This window comes from Simochromis diagramma, unplaced genomic scaffold (genome assembly GCF_900408965.1).
Source record: "Simochromis diagramma unplaced genomic scaffold, fSimDia1.1 OVJJ01000596.1, whole genome shotgun sequence".
Classification (NCBI taxonomy): domain Eukaryota; kingdom Metazoa; phylum Chordata; class Actinopteri; order Cichliformes; family Cichlidae; genus Simochromis; species Simochromis diagramma.
Window position 1 is genome coordinate 20,191,101 of NW_024387245.1, and position 13,194 is coordinate 20,204,294.

The 13,194-nt window shown below is 40.2% G+C and overlaps 1 protein-coding gene across 16 annotated transcripts in view; it reads left to right on the forward strand.

Annotated features, from left to right (window-relative positions):
• grin1a (glutamate receptor, ionotropic, N-methyl D-aspartate 1a) overlaps nt 1-13,194 on the forward strand; it is a 38,386-nt gene that overhangs the window by 13,467 nt on the left and 11,725 nt on the right. For 10 of the 16 annotated variants that reach the window (XM_040000065.1, XM_040000071.1, XM_040000067.1 and 7 more), the window contains 12 exons: nt 1,337-1,458; nt 2,450-2,624; nt 3,549-3,693; nt 5,102-5,188; nt 5,539-5,686; nt 6,011-6,138; nt 8,406-8,570; nt 10,008-10,126; nt 10,478-10,590; nt 11,961-12,109; nt 12,239-12,396; nt 12,957-13,118. In XM_040000065.1, the coding sequence (XP_039855999.1) occupies nt 1,337-1,458; nt 2,450-2,624; nt 3,549-3,693; nt 5,102-5,188; nt 5,539-5,686; nt 6,011-6,138; nt 8,406-8,570; nt 10,008-10,126; nt 10,478-10,590; nt 11,961-12,109; nt 12,239-12,396; nt 12,957-13,118 (1,671 nt within the window). The remainder of the gene's footprint in view (nt 1-1,336; nt 1,459-2,449; nt 2,625-3,548; nt 3,694-5,101; nt 5,189-5,538; nt 5,687-6,010; nt 6,139-8,405; nt 8,571-10,007; nt 10,127-10,477; nt 10,591-11,960; nt 12,110-12,238; nt 12,397-12,956; nt 13,119-13,194) is intronic. The other 6 variants (XM_040000069.1, XM_040000078.1, XM_040000077.1 and 3 more) reach the window with 1 other exon arrangement.

Here is a 13,194-nt window from a genome sequence, read left to right on the forward strand (position 1 = left end):
AGAATTCAAATGTATTGTATTTTCATAGAAATGTGTCTATGAATAGAATATACACTTAGATTTCTTTTTGATGTAAGTAATCATACACGATTGATAGTGATGGATTCTGACACAGGGCATCAATGTGTCCAAAGCCTGACATTATTTTCTGTCATTTCACTCAGTATAAGAATAATATAGCTTGAAGTAAATATTTTAAAAGTGGATGCAACATATAAAATATGAGTGGTTTTTTTCTTTTAAATTAAAATGTGGGTAAAGTCAGCCTTAGGGTTTTTTGTCATCAAGTTACAAATATGTAAAGATCTTGTGTGTTTAGCAACTTTATGATAAACGTGTCTCCCTTATATGAAATTATGTTTTGGGGATTTTAAGAATATAAAGCAGAGGATTCTCTGCAGTACAGAGTTGTGTGTTTTGGGGCCTTTTTTAGCTTTCATAATTGGCTGCCCGGGATGATATGGGATAGACTTCTGAAAAAAATCTGGGATGCCAGTTTAGCTCACGTGGTTGAACAGGTGACCATGGTTTCAAGTGTGACTCCAGGTCTTTTGCTGATTGTCTTTCACCATTTTCCTCTCTAACTCTTCACTATTCTATCAAATAAAGACGTAAATATCCCCCCGAAAATGACAAAAAACTGAAATGATAAACCTTCATCAATAGAAAGCCATTTCTTCAGACTAAATCATAAAATGCTGTGCAGACTAGAGAGCTTCATGCTGTTTTCAAGGAAAATGAACTTGCATAAATGTCCATCCATCCATTTTCTTCCACTTATTCAATTCAGGGTTGTGAGGGAACTGGAGCCTATTGCAGCTGTCATGGAGCATGAAGTGGGGTTCACCCTTCACAGGTTGCCAGTCTGTCGCAGGGCTACAGCTAAATGTATCGTAACAATTTACTATGCGACATGTACACGATTGGAAGAAAGTTATTGGCTAGATTAAGGGGGAAATGGCCTAAAGATATTTATTACAAACCAGAATTACAAACTTTGTCTAAACCCTTAAAATTTAAAAGCAACAATTACATTTTCTTCGGTTTTGTCCTATAATGACTCATGATGATCTATTTTTAATGAAAAGTTTTTAATTAAAAATCCATGAGTGTCAAAACTTTAAATTATTAATCTTTTATATCATCATGGCTGACTTTGTTTCTAATGCTCGGAAAAGCCGTCAGGTTGGATTTTGTTTAGTATTTTTTGTGATTCATGTCACTGCTCCTGTTTTGGTTACTTGAAAGCCTCGACAGACTCGAATATCAGATCAGCATCATCTGCTGGTTAAAACAATCGATTGTCTTTTATTGATTTAATTTTAACAAATTCCAGTGAGGAGGACGCTGCCGCAGTGTACAGGGCTGCCCGTTTCCTCAACATGACGGGCTCCGGCTACGTGTGGCTGGTGGGCGAGCGTGAGATGTCGGGTAAAGCCCTGAGTGAGGCGCCAGACGGTACGTTCATCCAGCTTAGATCACTGGGAATGCACCAGTTTACCTCGGCTTTACTAAGAGGCCGAGCATAACACACACAGGATTAGAAAGATTAACCATTTATCGATGGGTTTATTACATGATTATTTGTATTACTGCTTGTTTCGTGTTGAGCATTTAAACGTTTAAGCATTCTTTGTTTAAAGGTTTAAATGTGGTGTGTACACTCAGTTTTTACTTTAAATGTGTGTGTATCCTGGCTCATCCAAGGCTAAATTCACTGTGCTAATCTGCCATATTAACATCCTGGTCTCTAATGAATTATAAAGGGAGAGTTTTGCAACAGATAACTGATAGAATGGTAAGCCACAACAGTCTTTTTGTATGTATTCGTGGATATTTTTGCACATGTCTCACAGGTCACGGTATTTTATCACTTTCTGGTCACAAATGTCGACCGTTTCTCCCCCAGGCACTCAAACACAAGCAATCCCCGCAGAGCGTTTGTTGTCCTGTCCATGTCCAGTCTCTTCCACCTGCACTGCAGCTTCTTTTAGGAGCCTGCAAGACTGATGGACCTGGTTGCAATCAGAAAACTTAGCTGAAGTTGGATTGTTGCTTGGTTTAAAAGTAGGCCTGGTGGTATTTTTGTTTAGCGAGAACACAAATAATATGTGTGCCTGTGCTGAGTCCTCAAACTTTTGCCAGAAGGGCTGAAAAACATAAATCCAACTTCAAGGGACTCCTTGCACATGCTGCGAAAAGGTCATCGGTGACAACATCAGAAAAATGATCCACTTATTTCTGCTGTCTTTTATGAGACACTCTTATTGAACTTACCCCTCCCAGTGGATCAGAGCTGGATCAAGCAGCTGATGTCTGACCTTTTTTCAGGATGTTTAAACTGGAGGCCCTATAAGTTTTTTTCCACTTTGCGCATTGCAAAAGGCTCCTGAGAGAGTGTGCCTTGCTCAGGAAGGTGATTATCTTTATGTTGTTGGAATGCTCTCAGGTCTAATCGGCCTCCAGCTCATCAACGGGAAGAATGAGTCTGCCCACATCAATGACGCAGTGGCTGTGGTAGCTCAGTCCATACAGGAGCTATTTGAGAAGGAGAATATCACAGAGCCTCCAAGGGGATGTGTGGGCAACACTAACATTTGGAAAACAGGACCCCTTTTTAAACGGTAAGCTTGGCACAGAAGCTTTGCATGTTTCATGGTTTTAAAATAATCCTTTTTTTTTATCTTATACAATATATGGCCCAAATGTTTCGGCTCCTCTACCACTTCCATCTAAAGCAAATTACAACTGATTGGCTTTCCCTTTGTAAACAAAAGGTTTGAACAGCAGGTGGTGGGGCTTTTAGGATACCATACAAACCTATTTAGTTTAAAAAAAACTGTCTGATGTTGATTATGTAGAGTAGTCTGAAGCCTGAGCTTTTCTCTCAGAGGTTTTAATCATAAATACTGTGGCTTCTTCATTAGAAATCTTTAATATGAGCAGCTATTATTACAACAGTGTAGACATATGACAGAAAATGTCATATAAAAAATGTCTCAATTAAAAATAATTGGAAAATTAAGATATGTTAGAATTTCCATTATTGTGATAAAGGGCAAAAACATATTAGACATGCTCAGGTTTAATTACTGAAACAGGCCTGCAATATAAATAAGTTGTATGCTGCATTGCAGTCATTTCCCCCCCATTGTTGACAGTTTTAACAGATTCATCAGATTTATCAGGTTTTCCTGAATGTACCATAAACCTTGTATTTGTTATTTCCAAATGAAGCCAGTGAGTTTCAGCTGACCCACTTAGAGCAGCTTCGAGGCAGCATAACAAAATATAAAGCGCTGCTTCCAAACAAATGCAACAGCAAGTATTGTCAGCACTCAGCAACCACAGCTCTGCCTTTCGTTAACAAGAGATGTGGTGAATCAATTTTTATTTTTTTTTGCTTCATGCACTGAATTAAGAGCCCTACACTGAGCAATTTAAAATAAAATACACTGTTACACTACCATGAGATGACGCACAATGGCCTTACATGGGCACAGTTGCACTGATTCACATAGATAACAGTTTTCATGTGCTTGCCACAGGGTGCTGATGTCATCTAAATATCCCGAGGGTCTCACAGGGCGTGTGGAGTTCAATGACGACGGAGATAGGAAATACGCCCACTACAGTATACTGAACTATCAGAAGTCCAGACTCATCCAAGTTGGCATATACAATGGGACGCAGGTACACAAAGGCACCTACAGATGTCCATTCCCTGTTTTATACTCACAAACCATGTGTGGATTTTGTCTAGCCCACATTCAGAATCATCTGTTTTTTATTTATTGTGGGTGGGTGGGAGTCAGTTTTCTATCTATACCACATACCAGGTATTGTACATCTACTCCGCATATCTGTGAGCCTTTGCATAAAAAAGGCAGTTCAACAAATGCCCTTTTCTATTAGAGGGATGTCATTCAAAACTCCTGGATGCAATGTGGGCAAGATTATAAAATCAGTCTTTCTTTTTTTCAATCCTGCTTGCATTGCATGAAATGGGAAATACAACCAATCATGAACCCCAAGTATGCAACAGAAACCGATAAAGAGGAAATATTTCACTCATTTACCATTTTGCAAAGCACACAATAAACTTCCAAGTACATTTTTTAGCGCTGGCTGCTCATTTACGCACCATGAAAATAAAGGTTTTAGTACATTTTATTAAACTTTAGTGAGGAAACTAAACAAACACAGCCCTTGTTTTGGCTCTAAATGGACTAAATGGCCTCATCAATCTTCCACTGATCCAGTTCAGGTTCATGGGTGAGCAGGAGCCTACCCCAGCTGTCACAGGGCAACAGGCAGGTTACCAGTCTATTGCAGGGCTAACACAGAGAGACAGGCAACCATTCACATTTTTGGCAAAATTAGAGTTGTCAATTAACCTAACACGGATGTCTCTGGACTATAGGAAGAAGCCAAGTACCCATAGAGAACAATCTCCATTTAGAAAGGCACTAGGCGGCAGATTCAAGCTCAGGACCTTCTTGCTGTGAGTCAATGGTGCTAACCACCAAACCACCACCTAACGGTGTATCCATCTGTGAGAGTGCCAGCCTCACTAATATCACCAGAATAGAGCTGTTGTGCAGTTTTAATCAAATCCAAGCCCAATCGGAGTGTACTAAATGTAACAAATTCAGTTTCTGATTCTAATTTTACTGCTTGTTCTTTGAAAATCCCTGCAGTTTGTAGCAAGTAGACTAAGGTGTAGCATGTGACTTACTTCCCATTACCGCTAATCCAACCCTTCTGTAAAATGGAAGCTCTTTTATAAGCCTTGTTTCCATCCCACTCTATTTTAGCTAATGGTGGATATTCAACTCAGCCAGGCAGCCGATAAAGGCTGCAAGGATCAGCTCTTCTAAGCTCTTCAGTTATTTGGTGACAGGTGGAAAAGTAATAATTTCATGAAACCCTGTATCATACAAAAGTCAGAGGTTGATGCAATAAATAAACTGCTGAGCTGTGGTTATGTAAAGCTGACTCATTAGTGATGCTCACCCACAGTGCTGAAGCCTCATCAGCAGCAGGCCTTCTGTCAGCACTCACCTATAATACTGTATATGTGTGTGTGGCATCGCTACAGGTGGTAATGAACAATCAGCGGAAGATTATCTGGCCCGGAGGAGAGACTGAGAAACCACAGGGCTTCCAGATGTCCACTCGACTAAAAGTAAGACACCTTCACTTTGCTGCTGCAATGTGGCACTCATGTCTACACGGATAGACTGCGGACCTGAGCCGAAATACTCGTGTTGGACAGTGTGCTAACATCTCTCTCTTGCAGGGAAGCTAATCTGTGTTCTTAAAGCAGAACTGACATATTTGCTGTGACTTTTATCTCCTCACTTCTGTCTTAGGCCTCGAGAGAAGCTCATCTGTATCCTTGTTTGTTATTTTTACTTTCACCTGTCCATCCTTGCACATCTATATGTTTTGGTGATGTGTAATGTATGTTTTTTCTCCTAAAGCAGATGCATCTCCAACTCCGTGATAAACAGCTTTCTGTCCCGTCTGTTGTAGATAGTGACAATACACCAGGAGCCATTTGTGTATGTGAAACCCACTCTGCCTGACGGTACTTGCAAGGAGGAAATGACATTAAATGGAGTCTTAATTAAAAAGGTTATCTGCACTGGGCCCAATGAGACCATCCCAGGTAACACATCAGGGACGTTTACATTATCACTGTGCTTCTAGCGCACCCGCCAAACATCCACCGGAGATGCATACATATATATGCAGCAGGTATCTATATATGTATGCATGTAGCCATTCAGACTGAGTGATTGTTGGGATGCTGGCACACACCTGGTCTGTGTGCAATGAGGCTGTGTGAGGTTGTCTGCAGTGTATCAGTGTGTCATGCATTCTGTGCAGTCTACATGCGCCGCCTTTGGATTCAAAAAAGCAAAACCAAAAAGAAACCAACAACAAATGAACCAGTTTCCACCAGGGTGTGCATAACTTCCAAATGTTGCTGTTTTCGTTACAGGACGCCCAATCGTACCCCAGTGTTGTTATGGATTTTGTATTGACCTCCTGATAAAGCTGGCTATGACCATGAACTTCACCTATGAGGTGCATCTGGTGGCTGATGGAAAATTTGGAACTCAGGAGCGGGTGAGTTTCACATTAAGATCCATGGTTGGTGTATTTTGGCACACAAGAAGAATATATTTTCCATCTGCAGTCATTTAAATCTGGTGGCATGCCTTTATTTTGGGACTTTCCTGTAGTTCCACATGAATGTGTTTAAAAATCACTCAGATCTAAAAAGGAGATCATTAGCTCAAGGCAGCAAAATTATACAAATTTCCAGTTGTCAACTACCGATGAGTAGTTGCCTACCAGTTGCAGAGTGGCCTGCAAGCCACCAAGCACTTCCAAGGTCACCAGGTTCAATATGGTTTTGAGTATTTGTCTTTTTGGATGGCGTTTAATGCTTTTGTTAATCGTTTTTTATGAGTCACACTTACTTCACAGGCTCAGAGAACTTGACTCACATTGTCTGTCCTGTCTTCTAAATAATTCAGAAGACAAAGGGAGTAGAGTGCCATTTAAATTTAATCATGTTTATTTTTGACTCGAGTCCAGCTGTTTTACTGCGATCCAGCCTTCTGCTGCACATCCTTCAGCTTTCCAGCTGCTTTTTTTTCTTATTGATTGCCATCTTTGCATCAGATCACTTATATATGAGCCGTAGCTGTCTTGTTGCCAGATTGTGTTTTTACTGCACCGCTGCCAAATCTGTTCTGTGATCCATGAAAATGGAACACATACAAACTGTACATACCACCACTTGTGAGCTGAAGATTTTTTTTTGTGGTTGTTGTTTTGGCAAGGTTTGTTCATTTTTTATGAACCCCTCCTGGGAAAGAGTTGGGTTTTGTGCAGATAAAATAGGACACATGCCCTGCTAGGATCAGCTATATATAACCTAACCTTGTATTGCTCAAGCAGCACACCTTCATGAGTGCACAGAAACTAGACTGTGACTTATCTTTGTAACCAGTCCAGTCTTTGGTTTCTCTGTTTACATTCTCAACAGATTGCATTACTTTTCCGGGAATCTGCTAATCATCAACTACAATACTATAGAAATATGTTAACAATGAGCTATCAGCAAATATTATTGTATAATATAAAAAAATGTAAGCTATCTTATTTAATAATAGTGGCAATGTTACTATTAAACTGCACTGGTTTATTTAAGATGAAGCTACTACAGGCCTACATGAGGTGCGACTTATGTGTCTATTAATTCTGATGTGCAATAGAAAATGTAATCATTAAATTTTTATAACCCAAGGGCATCTTCTTTTGTTCCTGTTAAATGCTTGTAAATGACTCTCAATTTTACTTCCATCTAGGAATTTTTTTTTTTCAGTTCAACAAGGAAATAAATTAGTGTGCTAATAACACTTTATAGCCTGAGGACATTTTGAATGGAATCACACCATTTTGAGTCAAATCATGCATCATTTGGAAGAACAGAGCCTCAAAATATACAATAATAAACCATTTGAGAATCACAACAATTATAAATGTATACTACAGTGCATAGCACTTGGTAAAACAGTAGTTTCTTGCCTTTCTCAGGCATCTCTCTGAGCATATGTTTGTTCATTAAGTATGTACTGTAATGCACATTGTTTTTAAAGGTAATAGTCAAGCATACAATATATTCCTAAGCTTTTAATAACTGTAGTGAAATGCATTGCTATGAATTGTAAAATTATGTTCTAATATTAAGAAGTCTAAAAATGGCCAACACATTTTATACCAACACAAAAGTCATATTATGTCCTTCATGCCTGTCCATATTATTTTTGTGACAAAAGAAATTGGTGCAAAGATTTTCAGGGGTCCCTGTGAAAATATTCACCCTTCTAATGGGTCTTTAGCCCCAAAATCTCAAGAGCACAATCCGCTGTATATAGGTGACCTGAATTAGAAAGGACATAAACAGATTTAATCACCTCCTATTACCATTATAGTATGTTCAGTGCTGATTTCATGTACCATTGCATGTTTATTTTTAGAGCATTATTTCTTATTTGTCACATATTAAACAAGGATGATCTCTTGAAATTGAGTTCTTCCCAAAACGGGAGCGTGAGGCTGTAACATGTCGCAGAAGCTGTAAGAACTGCAAGAAAGCAAAAAGAGAAGAAACTAGATACGCTGAACTGAAAACCTGCAACCTTCTGAAACCTGAAACTCTGTTCTGTAGGCAAAGCAAGAACACGCTGTTCTATATTTTTCACGTTTACTTGGTTTAACCCAAATCCTTAAATCCTGAAGCAAATCTGCGGTCTAGACGACAGCAGGGCTAAAGCTGATTCAGATTCTCAACTTTCTCAACTCCTTCCATTTTGGGACTCCAGGTCAACAACAGTAACAAGAAGGAGTGGAACGGCATGATGGGTGAGCTCCTGGGAGGCCTGGCTGACATGATTGTAGCCCCGCTGACTATAAACAATGAGCGAGCCCAGTACATCGAGTTCTCCAAACCCTTTAAATATCAAGGCCTCACTATCCTCGTTAAAAAGGTAAGCAGGATATTTGGTACTTAGACCTATGACTAGGGGAGATGCATCTATTGCTTACTTGTGCATCTGTTCATTTATGTAAAAATATAATGAAGCAGAGACAGAGATTGTATGGCTTCAAGAGAGATACATTTTAATACAATTTGCTCAGCTGTGGCAGAAAAAGGTAGTAGAGGTGGTTTCAAGATACCATCTATATTATTTGTATACCAGGTTAATGACAACACGACAAAGAACTACGTAGCTGTAATTTAAAGTGGTGGATGGGGATCAAATCACCCCTGACAGTTTGGAAAAATATTGATTAGATCCGTTAACTTTAATTTCCATAGGTTATTAAAATCTCTAAGTGGACAAAGACCTAGAGGGAATATGAGGTGATGCAGTATCAGTTAGCCATTGCCTCTACCATCTTTCTTTGAAAGAAATGAATGCCATCTGGGAAGGATTAGCCATGGATTACACATCTCAAACAAGTGTTAAGATAATGCGTTCTCATTTTCTGTCCTTGCAGATTTTCGCAGACACAGAAATGAGCCTGAAACAGTAAAAAAGACACAACTGTGTTCAGATATAAATAACACTGGTTAAAATGTTAAAGGCATGGAAACAGTCAAACTTATTTTATCTCATTTGCCAGGTTTAAACCTATTTGATGTATGTGAGTGCATAATAACCTGCACTGTTGTGCAAAAGACACCCTTTATTTTTGATCTTGCATTTTGCACTCTGCATTTTAGTCAGACGTGTTGGGGATTTTGCCAAAGATGGAATCGAATTATGAATGCAGAAAAATACCATCAGGTTTTGACTCATCATGCATTAGCATGTCGAAAGTGTGTCTTCATTTTCCCAAACACACTGCCAATGCATCAAAAGCATATCCACTGAAGCAGTGTAGGATCATTTTGACAGAGAATAGAACAAAAGGCAGCCAACATCCAAAGAAAAGCTTTGAATGTCCTTCAATAACCCTGAAGAACTATTCCTGAAGACTACTTAAAGAAAGTACAAGAAAGTTATCAAAGCAGTCATGCAAATATTGACTTGAAGTTTATAATATTTGTACAGTTTCTGATTTTGCTTCTGTTTTTATCTGTACATGTTTCACTGCATACATTTCCGATTTTCCTAGCTGAATATAAAGAAATGAGGGATGGCTCAAGACTTTTGCACATTACTCATAAAAAGACCTAAATTTTTTGTACCCATAGTACATTTTGAAAAAAATTACATTTAACAGACCACACATTTACAGAACATATGAGCATATAAGTTGTTTCTTGCTAGAATCCTACTTCAGTGCAATATGGAAGGTCATGGGTCTTTGTCAGTAAAAAGACTGTAAAACCTGACAATGAGCCAGACCAATGGTTCCATAAAATTCTAAAAGAATTCATTATCAATCGATAATCAACTGCCTGTATCTGTTTTCAGGAAATTCCTCGCAGTACACTGGACTCGTTTATGCAGCCGTTCCAAAGCACGCTGTGGCTGCTGGTGGGTCTTTCGGTGCATGTGGTGGCGGTGATGCTTTACCTACTAGACCGGTTCAGGTACAAGGGGGGCCTGTATGTGTATTCATGTATCCATATGTGTATGAACGACTGTGTGTGTGAAGTACATGCTTGTGTGTGTGTGTACATGGACTCCTGAGCACTGCAGATCTTCCCTTGATGTGGACAGCAAGGCAGACAGAGGTGAAGATTGGTTCCAGTCATCCCACAGCTCTGTGCCTGTGCCACCGTCTTCACCCTGTTTTCTTTCTGAGGACTTTGTCTTGCTTCGCCCACTCATGTTCAGTTTTCCTCCCTTTTTTGGGGAATCACTGGGTTTTTCACATTCAGCAAGTTGTTGGACATTTCTCATTTTATATCTTCTGCAACCCTCCCAATTTCTTCCCATAGCCCGTTTGGGAGATTTAAAGTAAATAGTGAAGAAGAAGAAGAAGATGCCCTCACCTTATCATCTGCCATGTGGTTCTCCTGGGGAGTATTGTTGAACTCTGGTATAGGAGAAGGTGAGTCATACCCAGTTGTTGAATTTTCTCTTTCCCACAGAGCTCCTGGATGATGTCTTCTAGTCTTTGAACAGTTTTGCATTTGTAAAAGGATTGATATCAAGTGTCTGTGTGGCTCCAGATTTCCAGCTGCTACTGTCACATTTTTCTTTGAAAACGACAAAAAAAAAAAGAAAAGCTGGTACAGCTTGTAACAGTTTTGTTATCTTATTTGATTTTCTGTCAAGTGTTTCCTTTTCATGATATTTTATGAGTTTTATATATGTATATAAAAAAGCTACTTTTGCAAGGCTCCCTTTAGGAGAGCCCTCTCTTTAAGATTTTGTACTCATAAATATGCAAACAAACTGATCTATCCTCATAAACTTAAAATGAAACCATTAAAAATCTATAGGACTGGGTGCCAGTTTGTAGAAACCATGTCGCCGCGCCATCTTGAATACAGTGGAAATAAATACTGTCCCCGATGTTGTTCTAATTGCTTATTGTCAGCAGGTTAGACACACAACCCTGTTGTCTCCCGACTATTGTTTAGCTAGCTAAACAATAGTTGTTGCTTATTGGCTAATATTATGCCAGCTTATGTTTGGTTCAAGTGTTTTAAAAATCACACTTCCCCTCTAAGAAACAGTTTGATTAAATTCTCACATGTTATTTAAGTTTATCCGCTAAGTGTTTGAGTCCAGCAATGTTAGAGCCCCTCCAAAGAAAGTTTTAGTTACACTAGCTAACAAAAGCTAACAGAGGCTAATAGTGGCTAACAGCAGCAACATCAGAAGCACTTACTGACTGAAAAGTTCAGGATATCTTCAACCACTCGACACAGTATCGCTGCCATGAGTCAGAAATTATGTTCACAGACTCATCGACTTCTATGAGAATCCTTTCACAAAGTTTTACATCCACGTCAACATGAGCGCTTCTTACAGCATTTGACAGCACTCACTCCAGAAGAATGACAGCCAGAGTTTTTGAGATGATTGTGGGCTAAAATTGTAAAACTACTGCAAAATATTTAATTGACACATATCCTTTTTTTAATTCCTGATTTATTGGTGAGTGTGGATATTATTAAAATATGTTTATATCGTGTACAAAAATGTAGCAGAAAACAGTAGCAAAGACACACCCGCCTGGTGAGATCATTATGGGAAAATGCGGAGTGCTCTGGCTGATATTAGGAATATCCACTTCACTGCCATAACACAGATCCAAAATCAGACAAAATCTATCTGGAACTAATAGTGTAAAAACGTTATTTAATTTTTTTTTTCATATTCTATATGAGTAGCTAGTATATATGACAGAAAAAATAAGCTGAAATTGACAGTTACTGAGATGAAAACTCAAAACTTGGACTCACCACACAGGTGCACCACGTAGCTTCTCAGCGAGAATCCTGGGCATGGTGTGGGCTGGTTTTGCCATGATCATTGTGGCTTCCTATACTGCCAATCTGGCTGCCTTCCTGGTGTTGGACCGGCCTGAGGAGCGCATCACCGGTATCAATGACCCACGGGTATGTGAAACAAGGAGCTTATTACTACACATTACCTTTTTTCAATCATATTAACAAATATATACACTGATTGATTTTATTCTTACTTATTGTTCATCAGATTGTGCTTTTCCTTGTCTCTTTATGCAGCTGAGAAACCCATCAGACAAGTTCATCTACGCCACAGTGAAACAAAGCTCAGTGGATATCTACTTCCGGCGGCAGGTGGAGCTTAGCACCATGTACCGCCACATGGAGAAGCACAACTATGAGAGTGCCGCCGAGGCTATCCAGGCCGTGCGTGACAAGTGAGTCTCGGCCAGGCCGGGCCGACCAGAGTACGTGTCGGCCGGCTGTTCGACCTATCAAGCACGTAGACCAGGGCTATTCCAGTTAACTCTAGGGGAGGGACATGGACCTCCGGATCAGGTGGAAGTGGTAGGCTTTACTGCGACATTCGCCCTGATTCAGGCCCATCGCCCAGCCAAGGCAGGTTTCCAGGGACAGCAGCAGGAGTGGACGTGTCAACAGCACTGACAACAGTGTGAGGTTGAGCTAACATTGAGTCGAAGAGCCCCCTTTTTCAGGTTGTACCCAGACGAACATCTTTGAGATTGGGGGAATCCAATGGGGGACGCGCCCTCACCCATCTGGCATTGGATTTCATTTGGGACATAAGCAGCGGTAGAGATTGCTGGTAAACGCTGACTGACACACACGATGTGGTGTGAAAGAGAGAGAGAAGGGTGGGAGCCGTAAATGTGTATGTAAATCATTGTACTGTTGCACCGTAACCCCCTCCTTCCCCTCCTTCCCCTTCCTCCCCACTTCCTCCTCCTCCTCCTCCTCCCTCCCCCTGCCCCCACAGCAAGCTGCATGCTTTCATCTGGGACTCTGCGGTGCTGGAGTTTGAAGCCTCGCAGAAGTGCGACCTGGTGACCACGGGAGAGCTGTTTTTCCGTTCGGGCTTTGGCATAGGCATGCGCAAGGACAGCCCCTGGAAACAGAATGTGTCCCTGGCCATTCTCAGGTCTGTCCCAGCCGAAGCTGCATTACTCGTATGACCTTTTTTTTTTTGTTTGTTTTTTCTTATCAATATGATTTCA